Genomic DNA, 21,365 nt, shown 5'->3' on the forward strand with positions numbered 1-21,365 from the left:
TCGGATTTATATCTGTCTCAAATGTGTTTCGAAGGGCATTTACACCTGGTCTTTTCACGATCAGATAGCTATCCGATCAGACAAAACGCATGAAGTGACCAGGTGTAAACAGCCCCATTTTGATTATTGGATGGTAGGCATTCATATTTAGTGAAGTTTTGTTCAATCATCAACTGAAAACAACATAGATCTTGGCTAACAAAAATGAAGATCAATTAAAGCGTTAGTTCACCCAAAAAGAAAAAAAATCTGTCATTAATTACTCACCCTCATGTCGTTCCAAACCTCTAAGACCTTTGTTCATCATGCATGTTCTTTCGCTGAACGTAATCAGTGTTGTTTTGGTTCAGTAGAGAGCGCACACATGCTGAACGTTAACAACGCTCATTATGTTGAGTACATTCTGGGATGTTTTTTGCATGTCACATGTACTACTTTACAGATGTCCTTGCTACATTTCTGTGCATTGATCATGGTAATATCCTTGCTGTCTATGGAGGGTCAGAGAGCTTTCAGATTCCAATAAAAATAACTTAAAGGGGTGGTTGATTGCGATTTCACTTTTTTTTATGTTAGTTTGTGTGTAATATTGCTATTCGAGCATAAACAATATCCGCAAAGTTACAAAGCTGAAAGTTCAATGCAAACGGATATATAGTCTTATAAAATTCTGGCAGTTTAATACCTAAGAAAATGGCTGGTAGGGACTACAACAAGTTACTTCCCAGGTTTGTGACGCAACAAACCCAGACAAACCCCACCCTCCAGAAAAGGCAGCAGTGGGGGGGGGGGGGGGGGATGCTGTACTGCTTTAGAGAAGAGGAAGAGAAAGTTGCATGTAAAAATCTATTCATATATGAATCGTGATTCTGTCTTCTAACGATTGGAATGGATTCACAAATTTCAAAATCAATGTTCTAAAGCAGCTGTTCTTAATACTGTTCCACACGTCCCCTGCTCTGCATCTCTCTCTCTCTCATTCAGCTCAGCTCCAAAAATGAACTGTTCCAATTATACACATATTTTCACATAGCTATGAGAAGCGTTAAACATGGACGCGCATGCAGTTGCCTTACTGTATATAAGCTTTAATCAGGATAAAACCATATATTAAAGGCTAACATAACATAGTAGCATTTACAAATAACAGTGTAAAAGTTCTAAAAGTACATCTAAAAGTACAACAACAAACAGAAAACTTAGGCCTACTATTAAAAGCTGTGCTTGCACAGGTTCTGCACAATCCTCTTCCATAATATCCCCTGCTTCTCAATTGGGCTCAAACTGATAAGCGACATTATTGATGCCATTGTTTACAATACAACCGGAGCTGAGGAGAGGGGTGGGACATTTAGACGTGCACTAGAGGCAGTTTAGCCAATCACAACACACTGGGTTAGATAACCAATCAGAGCCTATCACCTATTTCTGAGGGAAGGGGCTTAAAAGCAGGAAATAATTAGCACGCTTCTCAGAGAAGGGACAGCGCGTTGTGGAATAAAGGTAAATTATGTGAAAAATATTGTGTTTTTTTAAAAAAATGAAGCATTTAAGGGTTAGTTCACCCAAAAATGAAAATAAGGCTGCGTTTACTACCAACCCCCCCAACCCCCCCCCCACGCATCCTAGGTGTATTTGACTTTCTTCTTTCAGAAGTATCCAGTCGGCGTTATATTGAAAATTGTCTTTGATCTTTCAAGCTCAATCATTGTAGTCAGCGGGTGTTACATTGCTTCAGTCCAAAAGACGTGAAATAAAAAGTGCCCTTCCATAAAAAAAAGTGTCTCACACGGCTCCGGGGAGGGGGTGAACAAAGGCCTCCTGTAGCGAATTGATGCGTTTTTATAAGAAAAAAATATCCATATTCAAAACGTAATAATCACTTGAATGACGGTCACTAATTAGAAGTACAAAACGAGGATTTGTAAAGAAGAATGTCAGAGGATTTCGATATAAGCCAAGAGGAGACTGGTTTTCCTTTGCTAAAGTAAGGAAACTTTGCTTCTTTTGATCCTGTAAACAAACATTTGTTTTCAAGAGACTCACGGCGTATGCGCAGCTCTGACCTCATAAGTCATCCTCCTGGAGCTGCTTCCGTGTACAACTGTTGGCGCAAGCTAGATTAAAGTGATTATAACGTTTTGAATATGGATATTTTTCTTACAAAAACGCATCGATTCACTACAGGAGGCCTTTGTTCACCCCCTGGAGCTGTGCGAGAAACTTTTTTTTTATGGAAGGGCGCTTTTTATTTTTTTTATGTGGACTGTGTGGTTCAGCTGATGCTGTTGATCTTGTGGCCTTTGCTTTCATGTGTTTGTGAAGTCCATGAAAACATATGGTCTTTTAGTAGTCGTATTTTAATTCAGAAGGGTTTTCAGCTAGCATGAGATAGTAGTATGCTGTGGTCCCCACCAGTCTTCTTCTCTAGCTTGACCATCACCAAAGAATTGTAATCTTAGTGAACATCTAAACATCTGTATCCAAGTGGAGGAGCAGTGGCTTTGAAGAGCGTTAAAACATTAAAGGGATACTCCATCCCAAAATGAAAATTTTGTCATTATTCACTTACCCCCCATGTCGTTCCAAACCCGTAAAAGCTTCGTTCATCTTCGGAACACATTTTAAGATATTTTGGATGAAAACCGGTAGGCTTGAGACTGTCCCATATAGGGCTGGGAGATATATCGAATGATATGATCATGCGTATCTAATCAGTAAAGCCGGTTCCCTGATTAGCACTAAATCGCCATCACCTGCTTTCAAATGGAGCGGCATTTAATAGACAGAGCCGTAGTTCACGGACAAGCTACGCAATATCGCGTTCATTATCCCAGATGAATCGCCTTCGATAATGAACGCGATATTGTGTACCTTGTCAGTGAACTACGGCTCTGTCTATTAAATGCCGCTCCATTTGAAAGCAGGTGATGGCGATTTAGCGCTAATCAGGGAACCGGCTTTACTGACTAGATACGCATGATCATATCGTTCGATATATCTCCCAGCCCTAGTCCCATAGACTGCCAAGTAAGTAACACTGTCAAGGTCCAGGAAAGTATGAAAAGCATCGTCAGAATAGTCCTTCTGCCATCAGTGATTCAAACGTAACTTTATAAAGCGACGAGAATACTTTTTGTACATGAAGAAAACAAAAATAACAACTTTATTCAACAATTCCTCTCCTCTGTGTCTCTCCAAATCAGCGTAGTGTCATTTTGGCATATCTGAGCAGTATGCAAGGCAGCGTACGCTCTTCTGTGTCAGCCTCACCACAAGGATATGTTTTTTACATGCATTTACCATAGACTGTATAAAAACATGGACTTAGTGTCCGTGACGTTACCCGTAGATTCCTGACTTTTAAAGCTCAAAGTGGGCAAAGCAGGCCACTGACACCATGGCAGCACTTCACCATGCGTCACTCCCGGATAATCGGAAATGGGCAAAGAGGCAGGAGCTGTTTGCTGAAATCACGCCCACCTAGCTCGACGGTGGTGACAGCAGTGGCAATCCACATGTCACTCAAGTGGCCACGCCCTTAATTATGAAGAACTTTAAGGCTTAATATAATTTAAACGGATGAGTTATAAAACAATTCACCCCCTCACAGTTGTCATGAAGAGCAAAATTAGCTAAATAGACCAAAACCACCTTTTTACCAGGCTGTAAATACATTTTTTTCTGCTGTAAAGTTAGGCATTTTTAACATGGGGAGTCTATGGGACTGACTCCCTTTTGGAGCCAGCCTCTAGTGGCCAGTCGATGAATTGCAGTTTTAGTCACTTCGTTGTTGGCTTCATGAGAGAGAGCAGAAGGTTGCCGCTCTGTATTTATGCTTTGGCTTGAAAGACAACAGTGCATCAGCACAGCATGGCTGACACAGAAGAGCGTACTGCTCAGAATTGCCAAAATGCCGCTACGCTGATTTGGAGAGACACAGAGGAGAGGAATTGTTGAATAAAGTCTTTATTTTTGTGTTCTTCGTGTACCGAAAGTATTTCTCATCGCTTCATAACATTACGATTGAATCACTGATGGCAGAAGGACTATTCTGACGATGCTTTTCATACTTTCTTGGACCTTGACAGTGTAACTTACTTGGCAGTCTATGGGACAGTCTCAAGCCTACCGGTTTTCATCCAAAATATCTTAAATTGTGTTTTCATTTTGTGATGGAGTATCCCTTTAAGATTTATATACTGAGCAGAAACATTCTTGTCAAGGTTATTGGAGTATTATGGGATGGAAGTGAAACATTTTTGATGGCACAGTCATACTTACCTTGGTATTCAAATGCTCAGCATGTTTTTCTGCAGGAAATTGTTCCTATAGAAAAGCTCTGTTGAGAGTAAGTCAACAATAATGTAGGTTCATTTCTAAAGAGAAAACATGCAGGATTTGAGTTTTTACTGCACAGAACAAAGTGTTCAGAGAATTTATTTTATTCTAGTAAAGTAAAGGCTTGACTGCTGGTTCATATTTCACTTTCTGTCACTAATATTCCTGGGAAGACAAACAAATTATAATTCCAAGTAATGCAGCTTTACTGAACTCTCATGACTCCATTTACGCAGTTATTCATATGCACATTCTGCAAGATGTTTATTAAATTTTAAAAAATGAGAGGGATAATAAAAGTTTTATTTTTTAAATATATGTAAATATTATATGGCTTATTTCTTTAAGATTTTATCTCTCTTAGTTAAATAAAATGCTTAACTGCTCACATTTTCAGGATCCATATGGACTGCTTGTCTGAATACATAAATAACTAGAAGCAGTACTGCAAGCCATTTATAAGAAACACTTGCATATTCATGTTATTGGTTGTTACATCACTAACACTAATAAATACAGTTTTCTCATGAATGAATGAATGATGCATTTATGCATCATGAATTCACTATAGGTTTCAAAGTGATTATGTGAGGGTAATAACAATGTGTGTGAGTTATTTATCACATATGAAACACAGTTCACTAAAAAGATCATAACAGGTGGAACAGTAGTTGATCACATTTAGTAAGACATCTGCTAGATAAAGCTGTCTTGCTTTTATAGAGAAACTGAAAAAAACTGGACTGTCCTCAATTTTGTTATGGTGGTGTAGTTGTTTAAGATCTTGACTGAAGTCAGAAACCTTGCAGGTTCAATTCCTGCACAGTCCATAAACAGTAGGGGTATAACGGTACACAAAAATAATGGCTCGGTACTTACCTCGGTTTTGAAGTCATGGTTCAGTATGTTCTTGGTGCTCTCAATTGCTGTTTAATTTTAGCTATAATAATCTAAAAAAATTGGATGCAGATTGTACATAAGGCTCTCATGCCACTTTAAAGTCATCGTTATTTACATAGCACTTTATACTGTTCAATACAGATTGTGTCAAAGCAGCTTTATAGTGTTAAACAGGAAAAGTGTGTCAATAATGCAAGAGGACAATAGTAAACAGTCAAAACGGCATTTGATGCTTGAATTTCCTAATAAAATAGATGGAATTTGTTGTATTATTGGACAGGAGGCATGCTACATAAAGTATAGTGATGTTTTATTCATGCATCAACTGAAAAAGCATAAAAAAAGATTGAATTTGGGAATTAAGAATTGCTGTTGGTTTCAAGTTTTGAACATGAATAGTATTGTCACATATATGTTAAAATAACCCTGTATTTGTTTGGTACACATGCATACCAAACCAAAAGACCCATACCGAAAACATTTGGTACAAATATGTGTACCATAACACCCTTAATGAATAGGGTGTAAAATAGTACCAGATACTCTTAAAAATAGTTTAAATGGATAGTTCATCCAAAAATGAAAATTCTGTCATTAATTATTCACCCTTATAACGTTCAAAACCTCTAAGACTTTCATTCATCTTTGGAACACAAATTAAGGGTGTACTCACACTAGGCATAGTTGCCTTGAAATGAGCCCAAACGCGATTATCCCCCTTCTCACTCCCCCGCTGGCCTGCACTCACACTTGCACTAAACATTCCGGGACGGAGCACGCTTATGTCATGTATGAGATAACAGAGAAAACCACTTTTGCTAATATTCTGCCAAATAATTAATAATAATTAATTTATAATTTATGCCGTGCATTGATTTTCACTTGTATCAGAAAATTGTTACATTATTACATTAATGATTTATTAATATTACAAAGCTACAAAAATACTTTTTGTGCCCAAAGAATAAAAAAATAATGACTTTATTCAACAATTCAACTCCTCCATGTAGGGCTGGGCGATAAATCGATTTTATCGATTAACTCAAATGTGTAGTTTACATCGGTTTGTTTGAATGAAAATCGGTTTTCTTTTTAACATCCACCGACGCTCCACTCAGGGCTCCCGTTGTTCCGATTGGGCTCAACCCTCCTCCGTGCGTTTGCCATAAAGACATGCTGCTGAGCAAAGTATGTTTCTCCGGAGCGCGGAGTAGAGCGGTGTGATTTTGACTGGAGCGAGGCGCGGGTTTTTTTAAAAGTCAGAGCGTCGTGGTTTTCACTCGCTCCAAGAGCACTCCTCCACTGCTCCATCACGAGTACAATTCATGCCAACGGCCCGTAATATAACTGCATATTTAGCAATAATTCACATGTTAAACATATTTAGCTATAGCTTGATACAGATGAATCTCTCTCAAATCAGAAGATTATAATGACGGCAATAACCGAGCGGGAAGTTATAGGCTAGTTCTCAAGGAGTTTGTCTTTTCTTTTTTACTGAATATTTCTGGGTTAAAACATGATTTAAACAGATACAGCACATTCACACGCAATCACTTTCGCAATAGTGCATTCAAACAAATGTAATCTTACAATACTTCATCTTTATCTGATTTTGAAATCTGTAAGAAATGCATCGATCTGTAGATAAAATAACTGACGAAAATGAACTGCTATTTTCATTACAAACAAAATTTGCACAGCAGAAAGCAGCAATTATACCTTTTAAATGCTGACAATGTTATTAGTTTTGGCATGTGGTAGGGAAAAAAAAGTTTGCACACAATAGCCTAAGCCACTTTGAAACTCTACTGTTATTTTATTTACTTTTTATTTTAATATAGGCTATGTTATTAACATAACATTTCAAACATACTGAAATACTTTAGTCACGGAGCGAAGGCGGAGCAGTGTTTCTGGTATCAGTGAGCGTGGAGTGATTATTAAATGCTCGGAACGCGGAGGGAAATAGTTGCCGCTCCACTCCACTCACATACTCCGCTACCGAGTGAGAGAGATGTTTTGCCCTACAAAATAAGACCGCGGCAGCACAACCACATCATATCCGCCAAAAAGCAACCTGAAGCAATGCTCATTGCACGGCTCACCAAGCTTTACTTTTGTGGCTCGCATGGCAGTAAATAATACGATGATATGATCATGCAGTCAATACAGATATTTAATAAAAAAATTAAAAACAAGCAGGGCTGTAACATAACCCATTTAAAAACACATCCAATGTCTACACCGGGCATGAGTGGTGCGATCCGACAAAAGACAATAGAACCCAGTGATGTTGTCTAAACTGGGCGCGGCGTGATGCGACACGATCCCCATCAGTAAACTGATGCTCGTTCTATTTATGACAAAATGTTCTGACACTACGTTCAGATGATTTGCAACTGTAGTGTGAGGTCAAGTTTAGACAGACTTTTAGCACAGCGGGGCGCAGCACGACAACTCTCGCGTCCAGTGTAGACACAGTTAGACAGTGTCTGCTCTGTTTACAAATAATTTATATAAGAAAAAAATTACTCACTGCGTAGTTGCCAATTTTAATTTTAACAGTTCTTAACGCTGAGTGGATGATTAGATGCATGATGGGCTAGTATTAAATAAAAATTTTAAAAAATCATCTCCTCAGTTATAAATTTGACTGGTAAATAATAAATAATGAATTATATTAAAACGTGTTTTGAACAATTTCTTTGTCATTTGAATACTGTAGGAGGGGCAAAAAAATCGATTTAAATCGTAAATCGGATTTTTGGTGAAAAAATCTGGGATTTTTTTTTTAGGCCATATCGCCCAGCCCTACCTCCAAGTCACCCTATAATGCCATTTTGGAGAGTGCAACATACGTAAACAACGTATGTAATGTATGTATGCAGATATGTTGTTTACATTCAAATCAAAGCGTGTAAGTAAATGTAAGTGTATGTAAATCCGTGTGTGATGATGCTGACACTGAACAGCATATGTTGTTTACATATGTGATACTCTCCAAATGGTGCTACAGGATGGAGGTGACACGGGAGAAAAAAATTATAATTTTATGAATAAAGTCATTATTTTAGTTTTCTTTGAGCACAAAAGGTATTCTCGAAGCCTTATAAAATTACGGTTGAACCACTGATGTCACATGGATTATTTTAATGATGTCCTTGCTACGTTCTTGAGCCGTAATCATGTAAAGATCCTTTCTGTTTATGGGAGGGTTAGAGAGCTCTCAGAATGCATCAAAAATATCTTAATTTGTGTTTCGAAGATGAACGAAGGTCATACATGGTTTGGAATGACATGAGGGTGAGTAATTAATGACAGCATTTTCATTTTTGGGTGAACTATCCCTTTAAAGGAGTTTTTTGTAAAAAAAACTATTGTACTATTTGCAAAGTTTTGAAACATTTTTAATAAAACTTAGACATGTTCAAACAGATTTGTGTGATGTTGACATTTTTTAGCACTAAAAATCTAAATGAAATTTAGAAATATATAAACAAACAATACTAATGGGTGACAGGCTTGAAAGAAACAAAGGTGCAGATTTAGAAATGTTGTCAATCAGTAAAGTTTAACTAGTTTAGGACCAAATGTTGGTTTGTAGTTATTGATAAATTTGATTAATAGCCTGATTAAACATTAAATTCATCATAAATCAACGACAAATATTAGTTTGAACAATTTTTACAGTAACCGGGGTAACAGGGTTAAATGTTACACAGTTTGAATAAAAATGTAGATTTTTTTTTTTTTTACTTATCTTTGCATTCTGTAGAACCATTAGGATAATGGTTAGAATAATGGTCTACATAACCATGTAGAACCATTAGGCCAGTCGTGGCCCAATGGTTAGACAGTTGGGCTTGTAACCAAAAGATCATGGGTTCGTGTCTTAGGTCCGGCAGGGATTGTAGGTGGGGTGAGTGAATGTCCAGCACTCTCTCCACCTTCAATACCACGACTGAGGTGAGACCCTTGAGCAAGGCACCGAACCCCCAACTGCTCCCCGCGCGCCACAGCACTGGCTGCCCGCTGCTCCGGTTGTGTGTTCACAGTGTGTGTGTGTTTCACTACTCACTGCTGTGTGTGTGCACTTGGATGGGGTGAAATGCAGAGCACAAATTCACAGTATGGGAATTATTCTAATGATTCTCCCAACAAAAAAATGAGGGATTTAGGCTTCAAATGGTTTATAAAAAGCCATGGACTGTTATAAATGTCACTTTAGATACAGGTTGCTGCTTGTTAATTTAGCATTTCTAACACATACTGCTTCAGGGTTCATGACATTTTTCTCCTGGTGTCACTGGCGTGCAGTAGCCGGAAGGTGGCATGCTTCATATTCAGCATGCACAGATGAAGCAGCAGAGCTATTAATAGCTTGAGGACAGTTTAAACACACTCCGCCCTCCAGGAAAGAGTCGCGACTCACTGTAAATAAAGAGATGCTCATAAGCTCTCAAAGACACTTCATATCTCCTGCTTGCAGATCTAACTTCACTTTATCACTTAAAACACCACATGCCCCTGCTCATGCTGGTTAAAGTGTGACTGAAGACCTTTAACTAAGCGTAACATCTTCATTACAGACACAGAAATGTATTCATATCCCAATATGATGGCGGTGGTACTGGAATTGATAGTCGGAGCTGAAGTTCAAAACCTGCAATGTGATGCAAGGCCAAAAATAAACCACTTTAAAACGTAAAAAAAAAGGGTGGTTTGTTTGTTTTTTTTGATTGGCGTTCGGTGGATGTCATTGTCTCATGTGGATGGTTATTGGACTTCCTCTCAGATCCTCTGAGAATTCCCGGGATGCTTTGGAATCTGTAAGGGTTCTTTAAACCATGGTAATCTGACCACGTTAACTGTGGTAATCAATAGTGAGATCTGCTCGACCCATCAGATGCATTTTCCTTCTGAGCGGTCAGGTGACACCAGACTCCTCAGAGAAAAGTAGCTGTAGTTGAACTACTTTAAAGTAGTCATGGTGTTGCTTGTGTCTTGTAAAGCTCCAGTTTCACAGTCTGTCTTTGTAGGGTGGCAGTAAAACAGATGAGGACAGAAATAATTGAGGAAAGAGAGGCTGTCCTTGTGCTGTCACTCAAAGACAAGGGCGAACAAAGAGCCGCCCATTGTAATGAATTAGACTTTGATTTGTTTTTTTCTGGCAAGGTCATTGCCAGGGGAAAAAAAAAACACTTTTCCTGAACATGGACAAAAAGACAGACACACAAAAGATAACTCCTAAGCAGTCTGCATGTGCATTCCAAATGTCTTTATTTACTGTTTAAAAGCAGCATTTGTGAGATGAACATCATGTTCCTCAGTTGGCTACAGTGTTGTTTAAAGTGGTAGCTCACCCAAAAAAGCAAATGCCAAAATCTATATATCTGGCTATATACCTTTAAAATAGTATTTTAACATTTACTTTTTGTGAATGGGTTTTGCCCCATTCACTTCCATTATAAGTGGATCTAAAAAGGCTAAGATGCACCATGACAGCAGTATATTTAACTATATGCTAAATAAACTAAAGACCAATTTAGGGCTGAACGATTAATTGCATTTGCAATAAAAGCGCGATATGAAAAAAAAAATGAAGTTTTTTTATTTGTATATATGCTAAATAAACTAAAGACCATGACACACGAGAGTAAAGAGGTGTGTTCGATTGGACTTGGACTCTATAAAACGTGTATTTTACCCCCTGGAATACCGGTGGACCCCCCTTGAAATCCTAGCTTTGAGTAGCAATTGGACGGGTTTTGTTTTAAAAACCTGGCAACCCTGGCACGCTACGCACGGAAATGTTTGAAAGCATATTTAATATGAATGAACGTACTTCAAAACGGCACATTGAAATTACCCAAGCAGTTACAGTGTTACGGTGCATTTCATTACTGAAGACTTCGACCTTATTCTTATTCTTATATTCTTATATTCTTATTAATTTATTTGAAGTCTTTCTAAAGCAGTGGTTCTCAAAGTGTGGGCTCATGGGCCATCAGCAGAAAAAGAAAAGAAATAAAACAGTAAACAGCGAAAGGACATAACTTAGAATGGGAGACGGATTGGTTTGTGAAAGGGAAGAGAAAAGCCATAGACGATGTCGCACAGACCCAGGCAGATGCTAGTCATTCAAGAGCTAAATGCAGAAAATATGACGAGGCCTATCTTGCTCTCGGCTTCACTCACTGTGTCTACACCGGACGCTTCAGTTGTCGCGTCTTGCCGCAACAGCTCTACTGTACACTGGACGCGACAAAGTGGCCATTGCAAATCATTTTAACTTTGTGTCAGTATGCCATAAATAGAACAAGGCATCAGTTTAATGTCGGGTTTTGTCGAGTCCAGTGTAGACAGCGTCACTGGGTTCTACTCTATTTTGCCACTCGCGTCCAATGTAGTCAGACACAGTGTTTAATGTCGTTGGTGAGGAGGAAAACCTGTGTGTGTCCTATGCCTTTAGTGGACAGCATGAAACCCACAATAAATAAATAACAGAGAGAATAATAATAATAACAGTTATTCTCTATATGCTATTTTTCAATGTTTCAAGTGATGCAGGTGTTTTTTCCCTGTAGGTTTTTTAAATTAAAAACGCATTAATGAAAATTTAGTGAAATTATTTGACGAGACCAAAAAAGTTTGAGAACCACTGTTCTAAAGTTAACAGACAGTGTTTAAAAAGTGCAGTCCACATGTTTACATATGTTTATTACAGTGACATTTAATTACCTAAAGTAGTGTGGTGAAGCAACAGATTTGTTTTTATATTTCTCCAATCTACTTTAGTTTGTGTGATTTGTTACTGACTTTCATATTAATGTTTACACCAGACTTATTTGTAAGTGCTTTATGTTGTCATAATTATTACATGCTTACAAGGTTGGAAGTTCAACAAATCAGTCAAAATACTACTATGATTGTAGTTTAATAAAAATGTCATTCATATCAATTCATGCATCACCTAATTTCATCGTAACATAGGCCTGGCCTACAGAAAAGAAAATATCTGTTTAATCTAAATTATATTGTGTTGGTCATACTATACAATGATTTTTAGCTTGACTTTGTTGAAAAATGCAGAACATAAAGAGCTTTAAAAAATAATCGCAAATTAAATCGCAAACACAATATTGGTCAAAAAAATCGCAATTAGATTCTTTTCCAAAATCATTCAGCCCTAGACCAATTTGGAGTAGACATCACAGTTACGTCACTTGCAGCTGCGCATGCTGCATGGTGGCAGAAAAACACTGGTAACAAGCGGTGGTAAAATCCATGGAATAAGAGAAAAAATTTATTGTTGTGCCTTTGGATGTCAGAATTATTTAAACCTATAACATTTTACATAACATTTACATATTTTATCTCACAATTCTGACTTTTTTTTTCTTGCAAATGTAAATTTATATTTCCTAGATTGAACTTTATAACAACTCAACAATTGCAAGTTGTGAGGAAAAAAAATTGTGAGGAAAAAAGTGTGGGATATAAACTCATCACTCATCATTCAAAGAGAGAATGATAAGATGATTGTGTTAGACATTGTGAGAGTCCTGTGTAAATATATTTATTCTTTTTATAAAACGTGAAATTGTTCATAAAGCAGAAAGTGGTTTATTTAACCTTTTTCCTCTTCACTTTTCATGGTATATGCATTACTTCAAATGCACCTTGTGTTATTACCAGAATTATTAATAAATAAAATTCCAGTTATTATTTTTTTATGTGGATCGATCTAGAAATGTGAAAGAATCATTATGTTGAACCATTTTCCCCCCTCACAATGTAAAAGACAGTTTTCCTAGGAGAGAAATCCAATCAAGATTTCATGTACCCTTCTAGTGGAAATAAATGTTAGCAACCATTGAGGGAATGTTGAGAGTATGGCACATTTTCATCTGGAAAATGACACTGGAAATGATGCAAGCCGTTTGTTATACAGCAAACAGAAGAGTCAAACTGAATTGAACTCAGGCTGATGTGCTCCACCACACACAATAAAACAAACAAGATGTAGTTTCACTCGTCACATTCACACGCGAACGCCTGCGATAGTTCAGTAAAGAATGATTTCTCCAGCAGTCATAGATGCTGTTGGAGCTCACATATGGCATTTCATTTGTGTGCGTGTAATGAAATAGTGATTCACTGTGAGATGAAGTGCCGTGTTGAATCTCACAGGCAGAATGCAGAAGCATAGGCAGCTGTCTGAATATTGATCTTCAGCTTTATTAAAGCAAGAAAATGATCAGTTTCTGAATACAGTACAATACTGACTTTCATTGTGCTGAGAAACTAAAGAGAGCTGTGCTTTCATCAGACATGATGAAAGAAATTAGTTTTTGGTATTTCAGATCATTGAAATGGAGGCAGTTGAAAGACTGATTTGTTTATTGAATATGTTCTTATGTCATGTTAAAGTGATATTATAAACAAAAATATAACTGTCATGATTTACTCACCCTCCACTTGTTCCAAACCTGTATGAGTTTCTTTTTTCTGCTGAACACAAAAGAAGATATTTTGAACAATATAGTTAACCAAATAGTTAATAGAAGCCATTTACTTCCATAGTATTTTTTTTTCCATACTATGGATGTCAGTGGCTGCTGTCAACTGTTGAAGGGCCTAAATCGGTAGTAGACACAACTGTTAGTTGTGGGAAATTGGGAGTCAGGATCCAGTTTTGTTTTTTTGTAGACAGTCACATGACAAGGTTTGGTTGTTGTTTATTAGATGAGACCAGTAGCTTCCACTTCATCTGAATTATTCTTTATCTCTGCAACCCTCCATGCAAACCTTGATATATGAATGGTCTGGTACATTTCAAATTAATATAATCTTTTCTTAATAAAATCCACAGCTTTTAACAAAGATACGCATTCTATGTGATGTGGTCTAAAAGACATTAACATATTAACAGAACTTATGAGATGGTAGTAGTGCTTCAGATGCTAAAAATGATTTAAAAATGAACAATAATACTGAAAAGATAATGATTCTACTAGAAGGCTAATTCTGCTACTAATAATATAAAACATGCTAGATTCTGATAAGCTTTTGGGTCATTATTTATTCACCTAGCTTGAAATTTAGTTGCAGTTTCGAAACAGCTTCGGTTTCTCTCATACGTTTAATGTGTAAAATTTTCAATAATTGAACAGATATTCTTTGACACAAACTGTTTTGTGTCACTAATGTATATCTGTGTATTATTATGGTGCCGATTTATCTTCACCACAACATAAAAAACAGTGAACTGTGGTTCAGTTTTATTTTCTGTCCAAGTGGGCGGTTCTTGGTTAGAATAAGCTGCAGTGTGGACCAGATTTAATGCGATAGTCATGGCTTGAAGGCCCTGAGCAAAAATGAGAAAGCATCTTAAAGCTCTTACCGAGGGGTTTGTGTATTCTGATGTGCTGATTGATGTCCACACAGTCTTATCATCACAGAGAGTGGAGGATTGGCTCATGGTCTGTTGTTTGGCAGAAGGGTGCTAGTGTTGAGGCCAAATCACACAGCATGAGACCGACCCGGATTATCCCATTCTCCAGTGGGATCACCATGTGAGAGAAGGAGGTGCTCAGGTCATTTGGATGGAACCTACTCTACATCTTCTACAGCTCTCTAGCTCTATAAAGCATGGAGCTTGATCTTCTGCAAAAAGAGTTTGATGGCAAATTAAGCCCCTTTCCACTAACAGGGTTCTGTTAACCAGACCAGGACTGTTTTGACCATAAAACCTGAAGGTCTTTACACAGAAACCATTGATGTCTTAAGAGTTTTGAGTTGATATTAGAAGATCAAATCATTGCAATTTTTGAAGCACGGTGGGATATTGATTAATATGTATGTTTTCTGACAGGAATCATGATGCTGGCAAAGAAAAGAGTGTTAAAGTGACTCCCTTAAACGTGTTTAATATCTGAGAACATTTCTTTTCGTTTCTATTCATCAGGAACAATGAAACTGGAAGCTCAGTGTTGACATGAGAGCCATGGCTTATTTGTTTAGCCTGAGGCAAGAGAGGTCCGAGCGCTTCATTATATTGCTGTAAAAGTCTTTAATGTGTGTATATGTCAGACCGTCAGCCAACCCCTGTCAACTCAATGCTGCTGAACATACTGTAAAATAGCCCTTGTATATAAAATATCATACATTATATACATATACCCATCACACTACTATGTGAAGGAATATTGTGAGTTGTTAGGTCAAACATGGTAACTGTATTTAACGAATGGATTGAGACATTTAACTTATCTCCTCCAGATTTGCCTTCAGGAGGTGATGTTGCTCATTTGTCTAATAACGTCAGCCAGAAGCGTGAGAGTAGTTCAGCTGTTCTTAAAAATAGTGTAATGGACTCTTTTTTTAAATGCTGCAGTATAGCGTGACAAAATGCCTCAATGGTTTGCAAACTCTCTATCATATGTGAAGTCTGATTCATATGAGTGAATCAGTTTGTTTAGATTTACATGAACAGATTCCAAAAATGATTCACTGATAAATGATTCACAGGCATCTTTGTGGTATTTAGATACACTTAATTTTATATGACTATTTGAAATATTTAATAATATATCCTTTTGATAGCAGTGTTTTTGTGTTGTGTTGGTTGTATTGGTGGTAATTTCATTGACTAACTTGACAACTACAGTTCCAAACACAACATCATACCACCGTTTTTGACATATGAAACACGTTAATAAGAAAGCATCATTTGCTTCATAAAAAGGCCATTTTATACTGTTGGATCATGCATAAAATGGTTCTTATCCATGTTCCTTGTGCTTTTGAGAGTGGGGGGGGAGGGGGGGGATTTGGTTCTGGTTCATATGGTGACCTTTGAAACAATCCGCGGTGTCTTAAGGTGAATGAGGCAGCAGGGAAAGGTTGTGTCCAGATGCCGGTTGTGAGGTTTCCTGTGGATTACATTGATCCTCAGAAACAATAGCGCTCACCTCGTGCATTGTGAGGGAATTAATGAATAACATACAAAGAATATCTCTGTTCACACTACGCTAGTGAGCATTTGCAGTGATTTTAAATTACTTTTGCTGCACCTTTGCTGTTTCTTTGTCATAAATAAGGGGAAGAGTTTACAAAGCTCTATTGCCTGTCCTTATTGGTGAATGTTTAACTTTAGATCATTCCCATCATATCCAGCAATAATAAGAAACTCAATGCAAAACTGGTGATAGAAATTGTAAAATACTTTTCACTAGGGCTGGGCGATATGACGATATATCGGATGGACGAAATTAAATTAAAAGTCTATCATTTCATATTATCGTTTATTTCTTGGTGCCGCAAAATACATTATTTATGGCAATACTTTTGCATCGTTTGAATGACGGCAGTCTTACATGCATTACAAGGGGATGCAGGCAGAAACATGAAAAACAGCATGCACGCTCACGTAGGGCTGCACAATTAATCGAATTTCTATTCGTGATTACAATTATGAATGCCACAATTACGTAATCGTTCAAAGCGGCAATTAATCATTCAAAGTCCACTTATGTTATTCTGTGCGTAAGTTTTTCAGTTAGACTGTTTTCAGCTTATTTTCATTGAATAATGTTTATGCCATTGTTTGATGCAACTGCATGCCATATTTTTCTATGTAAATTGTGATAATCGTATAATAATCGGAATTACAATTTAAAGGGAATAATCAACAATTATGATTTTTGTCATAATCGTGCAGCCCAACGCTCACGTCACGTTGCTGTGTGCGTGGTCACGAAAACTGCATGTTTGCACGCGTTTTTAAGCACTGCAGTTTAAAACAACTGATTTTAGGCTGTTGAAACACAAACTACAGAGCTACAGTATGTGCGCGCGCTGTCTCTGTTTCTGTGTGAGAGGAGTGCGTAAGCCGCACATCAGCTGATAATAGAGCTTGTGAGCATTTTTGCCGTTTTATTGGTCTTGAACGATATATGCATCCAAATGCCCGGCTTTGCAAGTATCCTCATAAACACAGTCATTTAAGTCTTAAGGGAACGTAAACAGTTGTGAGAGAAAGTGCATGTTTAACAGTGTATAACAGTGTATCAAAGATTTTAATATCATTAAAACCTTATTAAAATAAAAAATAACTATATTGTGATATATATATCGTTATCGTGATATAAAATGACTCATACCGTGATACAAGATTTTGGTCATATCGCCCACGGGCCACCCCTGCTTTTCCCAGTCAAACTACTCATGCTAAAAGATAATGAAGATATTATCATTTGAAAAATCGGATTTGTTTGTAACAAACATGAAACAAAAAAATTTAAATTCATATAATATTAATAATAAAATTATTATATTATAGAAATATTTGCATCAAAAGCAATGCATTAAAAAAAATTTCAGCACCAAAACTATTCAAAATACTTGAACGACGCACATATTCCAAATTTTTATTTTTTTGATATAACAACCTAGTGACAATGCTGTGCACCCTGATGTGTTTCTACTGCATTAACATTTGTTCAATGTGCAGATTTTAGTGGGTTTTGTAAAACAAATAAAGAATTTATTTTCTGTGGAGATCTGCTGATCTCTCTATAGTCCATCCTCTCCCTTATATCTCTTGCACCTTATTCCTTATTAACATGGTCATCGCTGGGTCACGGGTAATTGTAAGTTTGAGTGCAAACTATCTTTCCTTCAGTTTTGCAGCTTTGACTGTGACTGAAAAAAATCTTGATGGTGTATCTTATCCAAACACATCACACTGCAGAAGTAATGTGATTCTTCAGAGTCATAAACCGAATATACATTTATGAATATACGTGTCAGTCAGGGTTTATTGGCTGTAGGTGCTCACATGTGAAGAGCATATTGAAAATGCTCCTTTACAGATAGACGGCCTCTGAATATGAAAAGATGAATATGAAAGACGTGTCTCTCCCTTTCTCATGCTCCCTTCCCCCTCACAGTCCTAAGAAAACCATAAAAGCAGTTCAGAAATGAGAACAGGAATGGAATATGAAATATTCAGAGCGCTTATAGTGTGAACTGTGCTGATCGGAGCAAAAGAGGCTTTCTGTGTGTGGGGCGATGATGACACTTTTCTCATGCACCGTCAGATTGTATAATCCACGCTGTCAAAAATCGATTTAGTCTTGTTTTCCAGTAAAATATTTAAGTATCGTCAAAACAAGATACATTTACTGAAAGTGGAATTATGTAAGATGGTCAAATTTTTCAGAAAATATATCTTAAAATTGTAATAAATAATATTTTGCATATTTATAAAATTTACACATTTTTGAAGCATTAACATTAATTATTATAATATATGTATTTCTTTGTTGTAAGGATAAACCTTAAAGAACTTTAGTTTATGATTTATGCTTAAAGCTTGTACTTGATTCCTAGAACTCCTAAAAAGCAAAATACATTTTATTGTGTAGCAAAGCTATTGAATTAACTTCAAGATAATTTGAAAATAGCACATATATGAAGTTTATGTATGAAGGGTTAACAAAAATGACATCATATATTCTCTAAAAAGAGTCTTAATATCTATATTAATATCTCAATTTCCAATTAAAATGTGAATTTATCTTGTTTTAGGGTTGTTTTTACTGGCAAACAACAAAAACACTGATTAAGAATTTTGTTTGCAGTGTGCTCGACTCTACACAACACACACATGAAATTGAATGCTGCTCTACTTTCTGCCTTTAAAGACTGTTTGATCTTCTGCTGTATTATTTCCCACGGTAAATGAGAGGAAATGGAAGAAGACTTTGAACAACAAATAAACACACTCGCATTAAAGTGCACACTTAAATCCGAGTCCCTGAACTTGAGCTGATGCAAGAGCATGAACAAGAATCAAGGCAGCCTCGCATTTTATAATTCATCTCTTCTTTATGTACGAGCTGCTGTGTACTGGAAATTGGGCGAATACTTTGATTATTCATGGTAATTAACATGCCTGTACACAACTGATGTGAATGGCGCTGGTTCAAAAAGAAAACTACCATTAAAGTTTTAATCCAGTGCAGAGGTCTATAGGTTATCAGTGTTTTCAGGGTTAATGACATGCTGCTGTTTGTGTGTTTTGTGCGACAGAAGCTCGCCGTCAGAAGTTGTCCTGTGGGGACAGCCGCCAAACCCCTCGCCCTCATCAAGCCGCCCAGCCAGAGCATCGCCATCTCAGTGGTGCCAGCAAAGACTCCCGTTTCCATGGTGACGGCACACATTAATGGACAAAAGGCGTTGAGTTCTGAGACGCTCCAGACATCCCCCATCAACCTCCAAACACCCGCCGGACAGCACATCAGCCGCTCACAGGTACAACTTCACAACACTATATTAACATCAGCCAGCCACAGGTACAATAAATCCATCCACACATATATACTACAGTGTTCTGAAATACTTTAGCGTGAAACAGGAACAGACCCTCCACCTCACAAAATTATTATAGTAATGCACAGCATCATGCAGTGACAAATGATACATTCAGCCATGTGGCCTTCTCTGTATTGGTCAGTTCTGTCCCATTGTGTTAAGTGTGCACTTAAGTCAGAGTAGATGACATATGTAATTTGACACAACTGAAAGTGGAGCTATGACTTTTCAAAATTGCACTTTTGTGTTTTGTGTGTTGGTCATTCATCTGTCCACACACTAGGGCTATTTATTATTTTTAATAATAATACTTTACAGAAAACTTTTATTTTATGGAAAACTGCAGGTGATCTGTTAATATGGAGGGGCCTATAACTATAAACCATAAGAAAGGTCTAAAGGCCGTTTCAGTCTGATCGTGATGCGAAAAAGCGAGGCGAATCGCCAACAAACGGTGCTTTCACACCTCGCGCTGAAACGATTGATCACCTTCTGCTAATTCAATCCTGCACGTTAGGTGGCGCCAATTAACAATGCATTTTTCCCCAGATATGGATTTCTTATATGGATTTAACATCGTCTGCTGTTCAATATACAGCATTAAATTAAGATAAATAAAGTTTGGTTTTACACAAGAATATCTATAATGTTTACAAGAATACATCCTAAAATATAATTAGAGGTACAATCAAGCTACACTTGAAAATGTATATAATTATTAAAGTATTTGCTTATAACCCACTTTAAACCATCATCCAGTGCTTGTAATAACTTCCGATTGTGATCTGTAGTTGATTTTGATTCTATAATGTAATGTTTATATGCTTAAAAATGCTACACTGCTTGTCATTTGTCACAAAAACAGACAGTGCTCTCCAGATCACATCATTCAGTGGAGAATTAATAGAAATTATATTAAGAATAAATCTGTTCTCAGATACCAATGATAACAAGAACTCGGCAGCCACTATCGGAATAGCCTACTCTTCTTTTGTGTTTGTTTACACTGGTTTTCGAAACAGCGCCAACACTCGCCTTTTTGTGCAAGAGCTGCTGCTCCGGGCATGTGATCTTAGCTCAAAACTAATTGGATGGCCCATTTCATCTCGGAGTGATGGGTAAAAAAATCGACACATGGGACGAATAAAAGAATCCCCACTTTTTCCCACCGTGAATGTTTGCACCGAGTGTGATTAAGCCCCATAGGGAGCTATTGTTTCGATTTAAAAGTATCATTGTGCCGAACATTCGCGCTGAATTTTCATGTTCAGTGGGAAAAGGCATTAATGTTTTGTTATAAAATAATATATTATTATGAACTAGGCTTATACGACTACAATTTCTTATTTTTTGTAAGGAAGTCAGGCATCCATGTCTTAAATATGAAATGTGAGCATCTTGTACATCCACTGAGAAAAAAAATTCCTGTACACTTCTCGGAGTCATCTTCTAAACATCCCTTTTCGTCCAAAAGTAGGATCATTTTGATTCTCTCATATTTATTTCAAATTTCTTTCGAGAGAAATTTTATTTTTACTATTTTTACCTTAAATAGGTCAGTGTGAGCATTATTGAGTGCAAAATAAGTAAAATTTCATTCATACTGGAAGCTGGAAGGTCCCTTCATGCAGAAATTCCAAAAAAAATCCAATAAATAATGTATCTTTTTTTTTTTTAAATAATGTATCTCCTGATGTTCCAGGAGATCCCTTATATGAATGAAGACATTGAGCTATCAC

The 21,365-nt window shown here is 37.0% G+C and overlaps 1 protein-coding gene across 5 annotated transcripts in view; it reads left to right on the forward strand.

Annotated features, from left to right (window-relative positions):
* Window positions 1-21,365, forward strand: part of LOC109106290 (PHD finger protein 21B-like) — a 58,241-nt gene that overhangs the window by 15,084 nt on the left and 21,792 nt on the right. For 4 of the 5 annotated variants that reach the window (XM_042722383.1, XM_042722387.1, XM_042722388.1 and 1 more), the window contains exon 2: window positions 19,345-19,566. In XM_042722383.1, coding sequence (XP_042578317.1) covers window positions 19,345-19,566 — 222 coding nt within the window. The remainder of the gene's footprint in view (window positions 1-19,344; window positions 19,567-21,365) is intronic. The other variant, XM_042722385.1, reaches the window with a different exon arrangement.

The sequence above is a fragment of the Cyprinus carpio genome, chromosome B4, assembly GCF_018340385.1.
Source record: "Cyprinus carpio isolate SPL01 chromosome B4, ASM1834038v1, whole genome shotgun sequence".
Classification (NCBI taxonomy): domain Eukaryota; kingdom Metazoa; phylum Chordata; class Actinopteri; order Cypriniformes; family Cyprinidae; genus Cyprinus; species Cyprinus carpio.